The 13,341-nt window shown below is 47.4% G+C and overlaps 1 protein-coding gene across 3 annotated transcripts in view; it reads left to right on the top strand.

Annotated features, from left to right (window-relative positions):
• fgd5a (FYVE, RhoGEF and PH domain containing 5a) overlaps positions 1 to 11,137 on the top strand; it is a 28,409-nt gene extending 17,272 nt beyond the window's left edge. For 2 of the 3 annotated variants that reach the window (XM_062469683.1, XM_062469691.1), the window contains 14 exons: positions 2,910 to 3,000; positions 3,255 to 3,305; positions 3,497 to 3,555; positions 4,275 to 4,346; positions 4,532 to 4,600; positions 6,553 to 6,636; positions 6,736 to 6,815; positions 7,081 to 7,177; positions 7,300 to 7,437; positions 7,631 to 7,733; positions 7,873 to 8,009; positions 8,517 to 8,645; positions 9,186 to 9,340; positions 9,573 to 11,137. In XM_062469683.1, coding sequence (XP_062325667.1) covers positions 2,910 to 3,000; positions 3,255 to 3,305; positions 3,497 to 3,555; positions 4,275 to 4,346; positions 4,532 to 4,600; positions 6,553 to 6,636; positions 6,736 to 6,815; positions 7,081 to 7,177; positions 7,300 to 7,437; positions 7,631 to 7,733; positions 7,873 to 8,009; positions 8,517 to 8,645; positions 9,186 to 9,340; positions 9,573 to 9,609 — 1,302 coding nt within the window. In that variant the 3' untranslated portion in view covers positions 9,610 to 11,137. The remainder of the gene's footprint in view (positions 1 to 2,909; positions 3,001 to 3,254; positions 3,306 to 3,496; positions 3,556 to 4,274; positions 4,347 to 4,531; positions 4,601 to 6,552; positions 6,637 to 6,735; positions 6,816 to 7,080; positions 7,178 to 7,299; positions 7,438 to 7,630; positions 7,734 to 7,872; positions 8,010 to 8,516; positions 8,646 to 9,185; positions 9,341 to 9,572) is intronic. The other variant, XM_062469700.1, reaches the window with a different exon arrangement.
• The last annotated feature ends 2,204 nt before the right edge of the window (positions 11,138 to 13,341 follow it).

Here is a 13,341-nt window from a genome sequence, read left to right as displayed (position 1 = left end):
AAAACCATAGAGGATGTATACCAGAGAAGGAATTCAGGTGTGGCCATAAGATATTTGAAATCCTATTTCATTTTGTATTGTCACAATAGGCTCAGTTTGACATTGAATTCTGCCCCCCTCTCACTGCCATATGAGATTGTGCTTCTGACAGAGTCCAGAGCTCTGTGGTGGTGGTATTGGGGAGTGTGTGATGGATGTGGTGTGCTGTGAGGAAGCTGCCATTGGGCTGTGTGTGTTTCTGACCCTGCTGTGATGAGGGAGACCAGGGGGCTCTGGACGTGCCCTGGTGACCAGAGGTCAGCGCCTCAGTGCTGGGAAAGAAAAACAGTCATTCATCTGTAAATGTCAGGTTACCAGATCAATTCAAAGAGGGGTAGCCATTGGTGTGATCTTTTGAGTGAGTTGCTACCAACCTCTATCCATCTCTCTCTTTAACTTTTCTCTCCGATTCTCTCTCTTTTACTCTTTCTTTCTCTACCCTCTCTCTCTCTCTCTCTCTCTCTCATTCTCTCTCACTTTTCTCTCCTCTTTTACTATATTTTTTCTCTCCCACCCCCTCTCTTCCCTCCTCTCTTTCTTCCCCTCCTTCCTTCCTTCCCTCTCTCTCTCTCCCTCTCTCCTCTCTCTCTCTCTCTCTCTCTCTCTCTCTCTCTCTCTCTCTCTCTCTCTCTCTCTCTCTCTCTCTCTCTCTCTCTCTCTCTCTCTCTCTCTCTCTCTGCAGTGTGAGAGTAGAATGGTTACTGTTAAGCGCTCTAAGTGCCGGTCCACAGTGTAGCAGGGTGTAATCTCATTGTGGATGTGGTGATGACAGTGATGAAGTAGCTCAGGACTGTGATCAGATCACTGTAGGACCTTTACCGGATTACAGCCCCTCCTCCCTCAGCTGCCCGTTGGTTGTGTTCTGACTATAAACACTGGCCAATGGTACGTGTGTGAGTGTGTATGTGTACTTGTGTGCATGTGTGTGTTGCCATACGCACACACAATATGTGTGAACGCTGATGTGATGCATTCTGCTTTGGCATATTTCTGCTTTAGTAAACGAGATCATACAACAAGTAACTTCTTTCCCCACAAGAGTACGAGGAAAACTTGTTTGTGGAATGCAGCAGGTGGCCAGAGAGAGATAAAGAGAGAGCGATGGAGTGGGATCATAGTAAAGGCAGCGGGGCAATGAGGCAGACAGACGCTAATTAGAGAGGCCGCCTCCTTTACAACCCTCCAATTAGATCAGAGTGTGCAGAAGCCAAAACCAGCAGGCCATGACAGAGATGGAGAAGTGTGTGTGTAGGTGTGTGTGTTTGTGTGTGTGTGTGTGTGTATTTGTGTGTGTGTGTGTGCGTGTTTGTGTGTGTGTGTGTGTTTGTGTGCGTGTGTTTGCTGTCACTTTTCTAGCACGTACAGAGACATCCTTCTCCTTGGCTCCATCACCCAAACAACCTGAAGCTAATTATCATCTCTGGCTCGCCACCCGGGCCACTTCCTCTGAGCAAGTGTCAATTAGATCGCAGCATCCAAGTGATACTCCAGGAAAGGCTGTCAGTAAGACGATTTAATGGCCGTTTCTTTATTGGAGCAAATAACCACAGGCGTCCTATTTGATGGAGGCGTAGAGAGAGAGAAAGTACATTACAGCACAAGGTACAGACAGGAGAAAGGCCAGCTCCTTCACCATGGGCAGAAAAGGCTGGGACGGGAATAAGAGAGAGAGACGTTTGTGAGACAGTTTAGGGAGGCTGATGAGTGCGCTGGGTAGTTCACACCGTGGAAGTCTGGTTGCAATTTGAGCTCTATCTTGACCCTCCCTCTGTCAGGAGTGAGTTCTGATAATGAAGACAAAGGCTGCTGTGTCCAGGGCCTTCTCCTCCCTTTTACACGGTCATCAGTTTGAACGGGATTTTCCCTTCAGCCTAGTGTGTGTGTGTGTGTGTGTGTGTAGGTGTGTGTGGGTGTGTGTGGGTGCATGTGGGTGTGTGTAGGTGTGTGTAGGTGTGTGTGGGTGCATGTGGGTGTGTGTAGGTGTGTGTAAGTGTGTGTGGGTGCATGTGGGTGTGTGTAGGTGTGTGTAGGTGTGTGTGGGTGCATGTGGGTGTGTGTAGGTGTGTGTAAGTGTGTGTGGGTGCATGTGGGTGTGTGTAGGTGTGTGTGGGTGCATGTGGGTGCTTGTAGGTGTGTGTAAGTGTGTGTAGGTGCATGTGGGTGTGTGTAGGTGTGTGTAGGTGTGTGTGGGTGCATGTGGGTGTGTGTAGGTGTGTGTAGGTGTGTGTGGGTGCATGTGGGTGTGTGTAGGTGTGTGTGGGTGCATGTGGGTGCTTGTAGGTGTGTGTAAGTGTGTGTAGGTGCATGTGGGTGTGTGTAGGTGTGTGTAGGTGTGTATGGGTGCATGTGGGTGTGTGTAGGTGCGTTTCACCCAGTGTAAAGGAAGAAGCCACTGCTCTCTCTGGCAGGGTTCCCTCCCTGCCTCTCTAATGAAGGATGGGTCTCTGCAGAATAAGGAAGCTCCTCAGGGCTGCTGTGTGTGTCTGCTTTCCTCCACCACTCAGCTCTGAGCCCTCTGTGGGAATGAATACCTGTCACAGACAATTAGACCCTGATTGGTTTTGTAGATATCTTATATTGTACTGTTCTCTCCTCTTTCACCTCACGAACGATCTCTTTAGGGAGAAGAAAAGAGATTGTTCTGGTTTTGTGTGGTGAGGACACGTGTGTAGGTCAGACGGGGTGGTAGAACGTTCTGGCAAGGTTATTTCAACAATGCCTTTTTCATCAGTGATCTCTCCCAGCCAAACAGAGGTGACCGATAGAGAGTAGTGTGCTTGCTATTTGTGTTGTTGTGCTGCTTGTGTTGTTGTACTGCGTGCTGTGTTGTGCGTAGGTGTGATGATGTGTGTGTGTGTGTGTGTGTGCAGGCGCAGGGCCCTGACGGAGCTGCAGTCCCACTGAAACACCAGCTGCTGCAGGTTATTGTGAGAGTGCTCCAGTACCGCATGCTGCTCACAGGTACACACCCAAACACACACACACACACAAACACACACACACATACATACACAGGTTGCTGGGGCAAAGAAAAGAATAGATTAGTAATGGAGGGGAAAACGTTGTAGCCACAACTGAGAAGGATCTAGGGATGATCCCAAATGTTGTCCCAAATGCAAACTTCCAAAATTCTGTGTCGTTCCACACATTACCCACTCATTTATCCCTTACAGATGTCATTTAAACTAAAATGTCCTGTTCTGTCTTTGCTTTAGATTACCTAAACAACCTCTCCCCAGATTCAAAAGAATACGAAGACACACAAGGTATGTTTATCTGTGCGAACATCCTTCAGCAGTGTGGATGTTGTGACGGTTCCCCCCCAGCATCCCCACGCACACACTGGGAAGCTCCCCCACAGCACCAGAAGGCCCTACGCCCAGACAGGCAGCCAGTGAGGACAGAACACCGAACGGTGACTCACATGAACCCTTTCTATCCCTGCTCTGTGCTTCAGCTGCCCTGGTGGTCGTTTCGGAGGTAGCGGACCAGGCCAATGACAACCTCAAGCAGGGGGTAGGTCTTCTTTTTGTGTGCCTGGATGTGCATGTGAGTATACTGTTCAGACTAGATCCTTGGTCGCCCTTTGCTGATGTTACCAGGGAGACCCTGTACTTTAGATCTTCCAAGTTCACATCCTTTTTCTGGGTGACCACACCATTCTGTCTCTCTGCTGTCACTGGGCTCGGCTGCCTATTGATTTATGCAAGGACGAGAAAAGATGGCGTCATCAAAAGGTCCCAGGTGCATCGTAACAAAGGGTGCAGTGTGAGGGAGGGCTGACACACTCCCGCACACAGATCCTCCTCTGAGTCGCTGTCACGCCGCATCCCTCTCGCACAGACACCCACTCGGCTCAGTCACAGATAGCCCCACACTATCACCCTCCTCCCCTCTCACTCCTCCCCCTCTCTCTCGCTCTCTCTCTCTCTGCATCTCGTGCTCATTAACACCTCCTCCCCCACCGCTCACTGTCTCGTGACTCCTCCGGCTATCTCACCCTCGCACTCCCTCCCTCCCCCACACACTCGCAAGCACACTGTCTCACAAGTGGGCCCCCACACACACTCACAGGCAAACACTGGATCCCTCTATCTCCCCAGCTCCCTTTCAGTTTCCAGCCACACATCCTTTCCGCCTCCCACCTTCTCATTCACAAACAATCAAGGACAGTTGAATCCTCGCTCTCCCATTCTCCCTGTCCCTCACTGGAAAAATGTGTGTGTTTCTCTCAGGAGAACTTGCTGCGGCTGGTCCACATAGAGTTCAGTGTCCGAGGCAAGCGAGACCTCCTCCAGCCAGGCAGGGTGAGTGCCGCCTGCCTCAGTCTGGACAGTGTTACTCAGCTTCACTATCATAACACAACATACGCAGAGAAAATGCTATCACACCACCAATACCCTGGCTGGGATCGGCCCCTGGACCCCGCAGGCCAAATGTACAGCGTGCCTTCTCGCTCACTTACTATGTGTGTGTGTGTGTGTGTGTGCAGGTGTTTGTCAAGGAAGGCACTCTCATGAAAGTATCCAGGAAGAGCCGGCAGCCCAGACACCTGTTCCTGGTAAGTATTGTGTGTTTTCTATCTAACCACACAGGACAAGTACAAACTCTGCAGTTATGTTTCATTTGCATTGTGCGGTGATTCTGTTGATGAATGACTTGCAGGTGGGGCAGGGAAGGACAGGGGAGGTAACAGGAGACAGGGCCACAGGGTGGAGTGGGGTAGGCTTAGACAGACATGGGAGGTTGAGGGGCAGATAGTGGAGACTGGGGGGCAAGGCCACAGGGCCTCCCTCTCTCAGGGCTTGTTTTCCAGGGCTCCACTTCCTCACAGGATGTTTGGTGTGGGTCACTGGATGCTGGCTTCCTGTGTAGGGAGTGAACTGACAGGATTGTGAAGGCCAGACACCCTCCAAAGGAGGAGGAGGAATAACCAAGGCTCGCACATGTAGATAGAGCAGGGACGGATAGTTTGGTGTTGATGTTGACATACTATTTGATTCAGCATTGTTTGTTATTATTGTAACAACAGCGTATTTCATTCCTTCATACCTTTCTTCGCATTCACTTGTGTAGCACCCTATATCTTCAGTCAGACAGGGCCAGGCGTCATTTAAGGGCATTTATGAAAAGTGTTTTTAAATAGAGATGATCAGTCATCGAGACATAGCTCCAACACTGAGACACCAGTATACTCCACCATCAGAGCACTGTCATGGCAACCAGTGGAAGGTCTCAGAAAGCCCAAGAGACGGGATGAGTAAGAGGAAGGATTACAGAGAGATGGGAGACAGAGGGGGAGCTGTCAAAAGAGGGAAGAGCGACAGGTGAAGGGTTTAAGGGGGTCATGGGGATGAAAGAGGGGTATGAAGAGGACAGGTGTGGTACAAGCTTGGTCAATCTGGCAATGACTGTAAAAGTGGTTGGTAAAGTAATTCCTGCATTTTCTAGGATCTTCCTAGGGACCAATATGTAAGGCCTTACTCTGTGTGTGTGTGTGTGTGTGTCTGTTTGGGTGTGTGAGCATGTGTGTGTGTGAGAGACAGAGAGAGAGAGAGTAAATAACTGGGAGAGAGAGAGGCAGGGTGGAGCAGGTTCACAGAAGAAGCAGTATGGTCACAGTCACGGTCTCAGTATGTTTGTGTTGTTGTTGTTGAGTTGTTGTTCTTGTTGCAGTGTCAATGCCTCCGGCCAGCCACCCAGCCAGTCTCTCACACAGCTGAGAGCAGGAATGAGGACAGGGCTGGGAGGAGGGCTGATAGGAGGGCTGGGAGGAGGGCTAGGAGGAGGGGAGGTAGGAGGGCTGGGAGGAGGGCTGGGGTTCAGGGCTGAATGAAGGGCTAGTGGACAGGGCTAGTGGACAGGGATAGTGGACAGGGCTAGTGGACAGGGCTTGTGGACAGGGATAGTGGACAGGGCTTGTGGACAGGGATAGTGGACAGGGCTAGTGGACAGGGCTAGTGGACAGGGCTAGTGGACAGGGCTAGTGGACAGGGCTATTGGAGTGGACAGACATTTGGGAAGGAGAGGGCGGAGAATTCCTGGATGCAGCCTTATGGCCCACGGATGTTTAGACCACACCTGATGTGTGAGCAATGATGTCACCCCTTTTGTCTCCTTCTAAATAAGGCAGCTGGAAACACAATGGCCTGAAGCATGTTCTTCAATACTTTGTGTGTGATAAGCAAACAAACCTTGGCTTTTATCATGCAGGCTTTGTTGTGTACTAACATTGGAATTGGTGGCTGCAGGATTAAGCTGAGAGGTGTGAATGGTGTGAAAGGAAACAGACTATCCAGACTAACGAACGTGTGACTCACAAGCTAAGCAGAACTTGGACAAGCTCACACTGCCTCCTGGTGGCAGTAGAGGGTTGTAAAGCCATGTTAGTCAGAAACTCCGCCATTAAAATCCCCCTCCGTCACTGTTTACTATACCTGAAGTAAATGGTATGGATACAACTTAATCCCACCATAAAAAATTTTACCTCTCTATTTCTCTGTCTCCCATCAGATGAATGACATGATGCTGTACACCTACCCCCAGCAAGATGGGAAATACAGGCTGAAAAACACCCTCTCTCTGTCTGGGATGAAAGTGAGTTGACCTTTGACCCCAGAAGTATGGTCTGGCCCCTGTCTCTTTGGGTCAGTGTGCAGTTTGTTGACGGGTCGTGTGCTTGTCCTTTACCTCCAGGTCAGCAAGCCGGCCATAGACAACGTGCTGAACGGCCTGAGGATCGAGGTGTCTGACATCACTATTACGCTGTCAGCTAGGTGAGGGAGTGGGCTTCCCAGTAGAGCCAGGTCCTCGTGCACAGGCTCCAGGACTGGACCGGTGTCTTGGTGTCTAGGAACACACTTTCGCTCCCTATGTTGTTATGGAGTTGCTAGCAATCAAGGCTCTCAAGCACACAAACCAGTCTCATAAGCCCTGTGTTTTAGGGATGTGGCTAGCTAATGTTGTCCTCTCCTCTCTCCTGTAGGGAGGTGGCGTAAATAAATGTAATATTCTATATGTTTTCTGTGTGTGTGTGTGTAGCTCATGTGGAGAGAGGGAGGACTGGTTCCACACACTGAGCCGGGCCATAGCGGACCACGCCGCAGGACTCTGCACCTTCGGAGGCCCCTGCAGCGAGGTAAACATTCTCCCTCCTAACGCAACACTACTTTGCTACCCCGGTGTCAAGTCCAAATACAGATCTATGTGTTTTCAAGCAGGAAGAAGTTTTAGTTGTAACATTGCTGTGTGTTCATCCAGGCCCGAGAGAAGTTGTGGATGGCCCTGGGAGAGGCAGCTCCAGTCATGGTGTCGGTGTCTCACGTGATGATGTGTATGAACTGCACCTCTGACTTCAGCCTCACCCTCCGACGCCACCACTGCAACGCCTGCGGCAAGGTCAGAAACTCAGGCCACTGCCTACGCATCCTGTTGGTTATAATGTTCCTGGTTATCATGGTGTTGGGTATTATTTAGGTTATATTTCTGGTTGTTATATTGTTCATTGTTATGTTGCTGGTTATCAAGTTGATCCTATGTACGCTTCTGTATGGCTTTGCACTAACGCCCTCCTCTACGCTTTTTCACACAGGTTGTGTGTCGTGCCTGCTCCAAGAACAGGTACCCTCTGAAGTATCTCAAGGACAGAATGTCCAAAGTGTGTGACCACTGCTATGACGAGCTGAGGAAAAGAGGTACAGTGGACCTGTAACACACCACCTTCACCTCACTGAATATAGGAATTGCTTACTTGTTTGTTTTGTAAAGCTTTCTTTCACCATGTCATACTAATGTTATCTGCGTGTGTTTGTGTGTGTGTGTGCCTGTGTGTAGGTGGCAGTGTGTCAGGGGCGTGTGGTGACTCCAGCCCTCGCTCCCACAGGGCCAGCCGGCCCCTGTCCACAGTCTTCCAGACCCTCCAGACCCCCAGCCTGTGGAGGAGCAGGAAGAACAGCTCCCCTCTCAGCCAGGTCTGGAGGTCTGGGGCCGTTGCAGCCTAGACTGGCGTCACATGGAGCACACTTTGTTTTAAGAGCCTGCGCAATAGACTAGAATAGAATGCTTCATTTATCAAAGCGGTGCCTCTCAAATCAAAGGGAACACCAATAAAAGGCCCGACATGAGCGAACGTTACTCACAGTCTTTTATGGCACGGGTTGATCTCAGAGTGTGTGAAGCCGGCAACAGATTTACTTTATAGTTATGAAAACAAAAATGTTTGTGTCCAAGACCCATAGTCTGCCCACGGCATTAGCTAACCACTCTCTCTCTCTCTGCCTGTACATTCTCCTTTATGTCACTCCACCAATGTGCCAGTGTATATATGTACTTTGTCCAGTACAGTGCTGGACCACTGCCAGTGACCTCCTCCCCTGACAGTGACCTCCTCCCCTGACAGTGACCTCCTCCCCTGACAGTGACCTCCTCCCCTGACAGTGACCTCCTCCCCTGACAGTGACCTCTGACCTGTGTTGCAGGTGGTGTTGGGGGCCGAGGGCTCCACCATGAGCGGCATCCTGCAGCGCCGCAAGAAGAGCAAGAGGAAATGGAAGAGATTGTGGTTCCTCCTCAAAGACAAGGTGCTCTACACCTTCACAGCACGCGAGGTGAGGGGGCACTGAGTCTCCCACACCAGCCCCAAACACACACACACACACACATACAAACACGCACACATACAAACACACACGCACACACATACAAACACACACACATACAAACACATACGCACACATACAAACACGCACACACATACAAACACACACACATACAAACACACATGCACACACATATGCACACACACATGCACACACACATACAAACACACAAAAGCCCCTATGCACAGACCTCATGTGGAGAATTTGTTTGCTCTCTCACTTTCATTCTTTTTGCATGATCTGCTTGAACCATGTTTTGTATAATATTGAAGATCATGTACAACTCAAGTGTGCATCCGTTCATTGACATGAGTCAGTGACCTAAATTGGAGTATTCCTGTTTGTATTCCTGAGTGTTAGGTTTAGCTAAAGATCCTCCCACCCCCTCTCACCCTCTCTCGCCCCCTCTCACCCCCTTTCACCCTCTCTCACCCTCTCTCACCCTCTCTCGCCCCCTCTCACCCCCTCTCACCCTCTCGCTCCCCTCAGGACAAGGTGGCATCAGAGAGTCTTCCTCTGCAAGGCTTCACAGTGAAGCTGTCAGAGCAACCAGAGGGAGAGCAGAGCAGCAACGTGTTTCACCTCTACCACAAGAAGACCCTCTACTACACCTTCAGAGCAGAGGACGAGCATGCAGCGCGCAGGTCAGCTTGGAACACACACCGCCTTCTACACACACACACTGCCTTCGACCCACACACACACACACACACACACACACACACACACACACACACACACACACACACACACACACAACAACACAGAAACACACGTCAGGGACTCAAATTACTGTTCAAGTAAATAGCAGTCAACCTAACTTCAAATACACCGGGCTTTTTGGATAAAAAACATGTTGTTTTCTCTTTTCGGCAGGTGGGTCAACGCCATCGAAGAGGCCACAGTTTTATAGCACCTGCTTTCTCTGCTCTGCCCCACTTCAACACTGCCCCAGCCTTCCCACAGAGCAGCGCACTGTCACTCGTATCTATCAAGAGGTGACTTCTGTTCATCTTTCCTGGATTCATAAACTCCCACTCTGTGAGAATGCCTCAGTGGAAAATAGGATCTGTAGCCATGCTGCCACCTAGTGGAGAAGGGGACCCTCTGCATGGAGTAGTGCACCCACTCCTGGCCAATCACCAAAATCAAAGAGGCCACAAAGGAACACAAGCCTGTCGTTTTCTCTTCAGATCATAAAAGGCGCAAAGCTGCTAGTTAGAAAGAGACTGCATGCCTCCACTCCTGTTCCTCCATCCTAAAACCAACTGACAGCGTGACGTGTGTTTGTGCCGTTTCTGAGGAACTATTTCCCAGCACCGGCGTGTACTCAGTACACAACCATCCCTTTTCTACTGTTGAATCTCCATCTATAAATCGCCTTCATTTTGAAAAATGAGACAACTGTCCATGAATCTTGCTATGGATTTGATGTACTTTTTTGATGCAAAAATTAAGAAAGAAATGATGTTCCAAATCAGTATTTACAAGTTGTGACAGTATTTACAAGAGAAAGAATAGTTTGTTGCCATTTTAGCATATGTTATGACATATTATATGTTGAGTATATATATTGTGTAGGCCTAATATTCAATATGTTTAAGTGAGGTATATGAGATTGTTGTACAGAAATGTTCTTATATGTTATATGTTTCCAGCAAGAGACCTTACTTCTTACTGATAACGGTTTATCACAGTAAATCATCCACCCACATGCAAAAACAATGACAGTATGATCCTGAACAACTGTTCATCAGAAACGTATTTGAAAACTGTTTCTCAAATGTTTTAATAGTTTTTAAAGTTTCATTTCAGCTATATTTTAGAGCATTGTTTGATTTCACCCAAAAACATTTACTTTAAGTGTGTAATAACATAATTCAGGTGGATTCAGAACCATTAATGAATGACAAATCCATGTTCTAAGCACTTAAGAAATGGTTCCATTTTATAACCATTACAATTTCTGCTGTCAAAATACAGTATGCATGACAAATTGCATGTCATTATTGAATAAAGATTCAGATTTCATGTGACATCCTTGTGAGATAAGCTATGATGTCATATATAGTAAAACTACCAAAATCAGGATTTGCATCAATCAAGGGAAATTCCCAGCAGTATCAGTGACAGTGTGCCTTCCTCTAAACGTTTACCCTTCACACTTGAAGACGTCAAAACAAAAGGCTATCCAACCTGCTAGGCCACATTTTAACTCTGGCCGAAATGCAGGTAGTCCTTACTTAGACACTATCACATGCTGTAAATCATCACATTGTACTGTTCATACTGCCTTAGGCTGATCAGTTTTGCTTTTATTAGTGTGTTTATGAGTTATACCTACAGTGTTATGGATTGTACCTCTTAATGGCCTTGCATATTGTGCATTGTAAATGTTGATGTAGATACATACTGAAAATAAACTTATCTAAACAACATAACAGTGCTCATAAAACCCTGGCGGTAGCCTACACTTCTAATCACCAACATGTATGAAAACAATATGCTACATTTACCATGTGAGGTGTCTTCTAGGACCTTTCAGGCCTCATCCTGGTCTCAGGCTTCCAATAGGTGACAGTAAATTACAATGATTCAAATCCAATTTACATTTACATTACATTTAGTCATTTAGCAGACGCTCTTATCCAGAGCGACTTACAGTAAGTACAGGGACATTCCCCCCGAGGCAAGTAGGGTGAAGTGCCTTGCCCAAGGACACAACGTCATTTGGCAGAGCCGGGGATCGAACCAGCAACCTTCTGATTACTACCCAGATTCCCTAACCGCTCAGCCACCTGACTCCCCACTATTCAATTTCACATTAGTCAACATCTGTTTGGAACCATAGAAGAAGAGATGAATGCAAGGGCTTTCTGTCTCCCTTCTATAAGCTTCTAGAAGAGAGGAACGGGGTCATGCAAATGAGGAGTCTTGGAAAAAGGTTTCTCACATTTCCCTGTAGGCCCGCATCATACATCACAACCCGTCAACTCAGCCTACAGTTTACCACAGATCCAAGTTATCATTATTTACCATTATCTTTCATCTGTTCAGTCCATTGCTCTAGACAAACTAATATGACACAAGTGATATGAGTTAATTAGTTGTATATCAAAGGATCCCAGCAAGCGCCAACTAACCAGTGGACCGAGGCTAGTAAGGCAGCAACTTGTATGAATAATTAAAGATAAAGAAACAGCACAAAACATTTTGCCCTATTTTCTTTTTTCAATGCCTGCAATATTAATGACTGAGTAACACTGCGGGCCCAATGCAAGAGCAATACAGAGAAACACAGCCTTGTTTTTTCTGTAGTGGGCATTCCAAGTCCCTGGGAACAACCTTGTACGCTGGGTCTGGTCATGGAGGAAATACAGTACTCTGTTCAGTACACTCACTTATTAAAGTCACGGAAGAGAGGGAAGGAAAGTCACAGCAGGTAGAAGTATAGGCCTCTAGAAGTATGAATTGGAAATAGAAGAGAATCAGACTTAATTGAGTGTGTGACAGAAAACTGAGAAAACTGAGATGAAGGAAATTGCAGTTGCTCTAATTAACACTATCCCATGAGTCACAATGACCCAATACCAAGACAGAGACATGAGGAGTGAGAAGATCGACAAAGTGAACTGATAAACTTTTTCCCTCCAATGTACATGGACATTAAAGACACCTTATCTCCAAACCCCCCCCATCTCCCTCTCTCCATCTCTTGCCAAGAATGAGGAACTAGAGATGCAGACTAGTTCACGTGGGAATGTACAAATCGATGACTACTGTTCTCTGTGCCCTTCAGAGGTAGCAGGGTCTAAAATAGGTAAGGTCATTTCATCCTCAAATTGTCATTGGAAGGTTTCAGATCCACATCTATAGGCTCACAATGCATGAACACACAGCTTTTATTGTCATATACCAAACCAAACAGGAAATAATGACACAGAGAGGGCAGAAGAGTCTGAGTAGCAGGTAACCTGGGGCGGGGGAAGGGTGATGTGGAGAGAGACACGAACTGACAGAATGGTGTTCTAACGGTTTAACTGTAAAGAACCTGCACTCTAAAATGGTCCTAAGATACAGATGTAATTAGTGAGCAGTGTTAAGTCTGCACCAGAGCTGTTCAGAGAGCGTTTATGCTGTGCAGGAATAAACAGTAAAGTCTACATATAGTAAGTTTCAACCAAACAGAAATATGGTTCAAACAAGGTTCAAAGAGTATTCTGTGTTTCAGACCAGTTTTTGTCCATGTCATAATTCTCACCTATTTATCTGATTTGTTTCTGCACACATGTAAAAATGCAGAAAACAGACCAGGTGTTTGTTAATTTCACAGAACTTAAAACACTGCAGTGGCTAAACAAGGACAGGTTGGCAGCTTGTCGATATAAACAGTTACAAGGCCTTAGTGTTTTACAACGTCACCATGTAAGGCTAAAATAAATAATTGTTGAGAAATGAGTGACGCCTGGTTTGCCTCATATCCTTAAAAAAACACAGAAAGGAATCACCCAGAGCTGGAGGGCTGTCACATGAAATATATTCAGACTAAGACTTTATTTGTTTCCTTCCTACATGTAACAGACTGTAGAGAAACACTTGGCCCTAGATTGATGAGACAATATGGCCTCCACTATGTTCATCGGTG

The sequence above is a fragment of the Osmerus eperlanus genome, chromosome 1 (genome assembly GCF_963692335.1).
Source record: "Osmerus eperlanus chromosome 1, fOsmEpe2.1, whole genome shotgun sequence".
Taxonomy (NCBI): Eukaryota; Metazoa; Chordata; class Actinopteri; order Osmeriformes; family Osmeridae; genus Osmerus; species Osmerus eperlanus.
The sequence above is the reverse complement of the archived record's forward strand: the minus strand, read 5'-3'. Positions and strand labels throughout refer to the sequence as shown.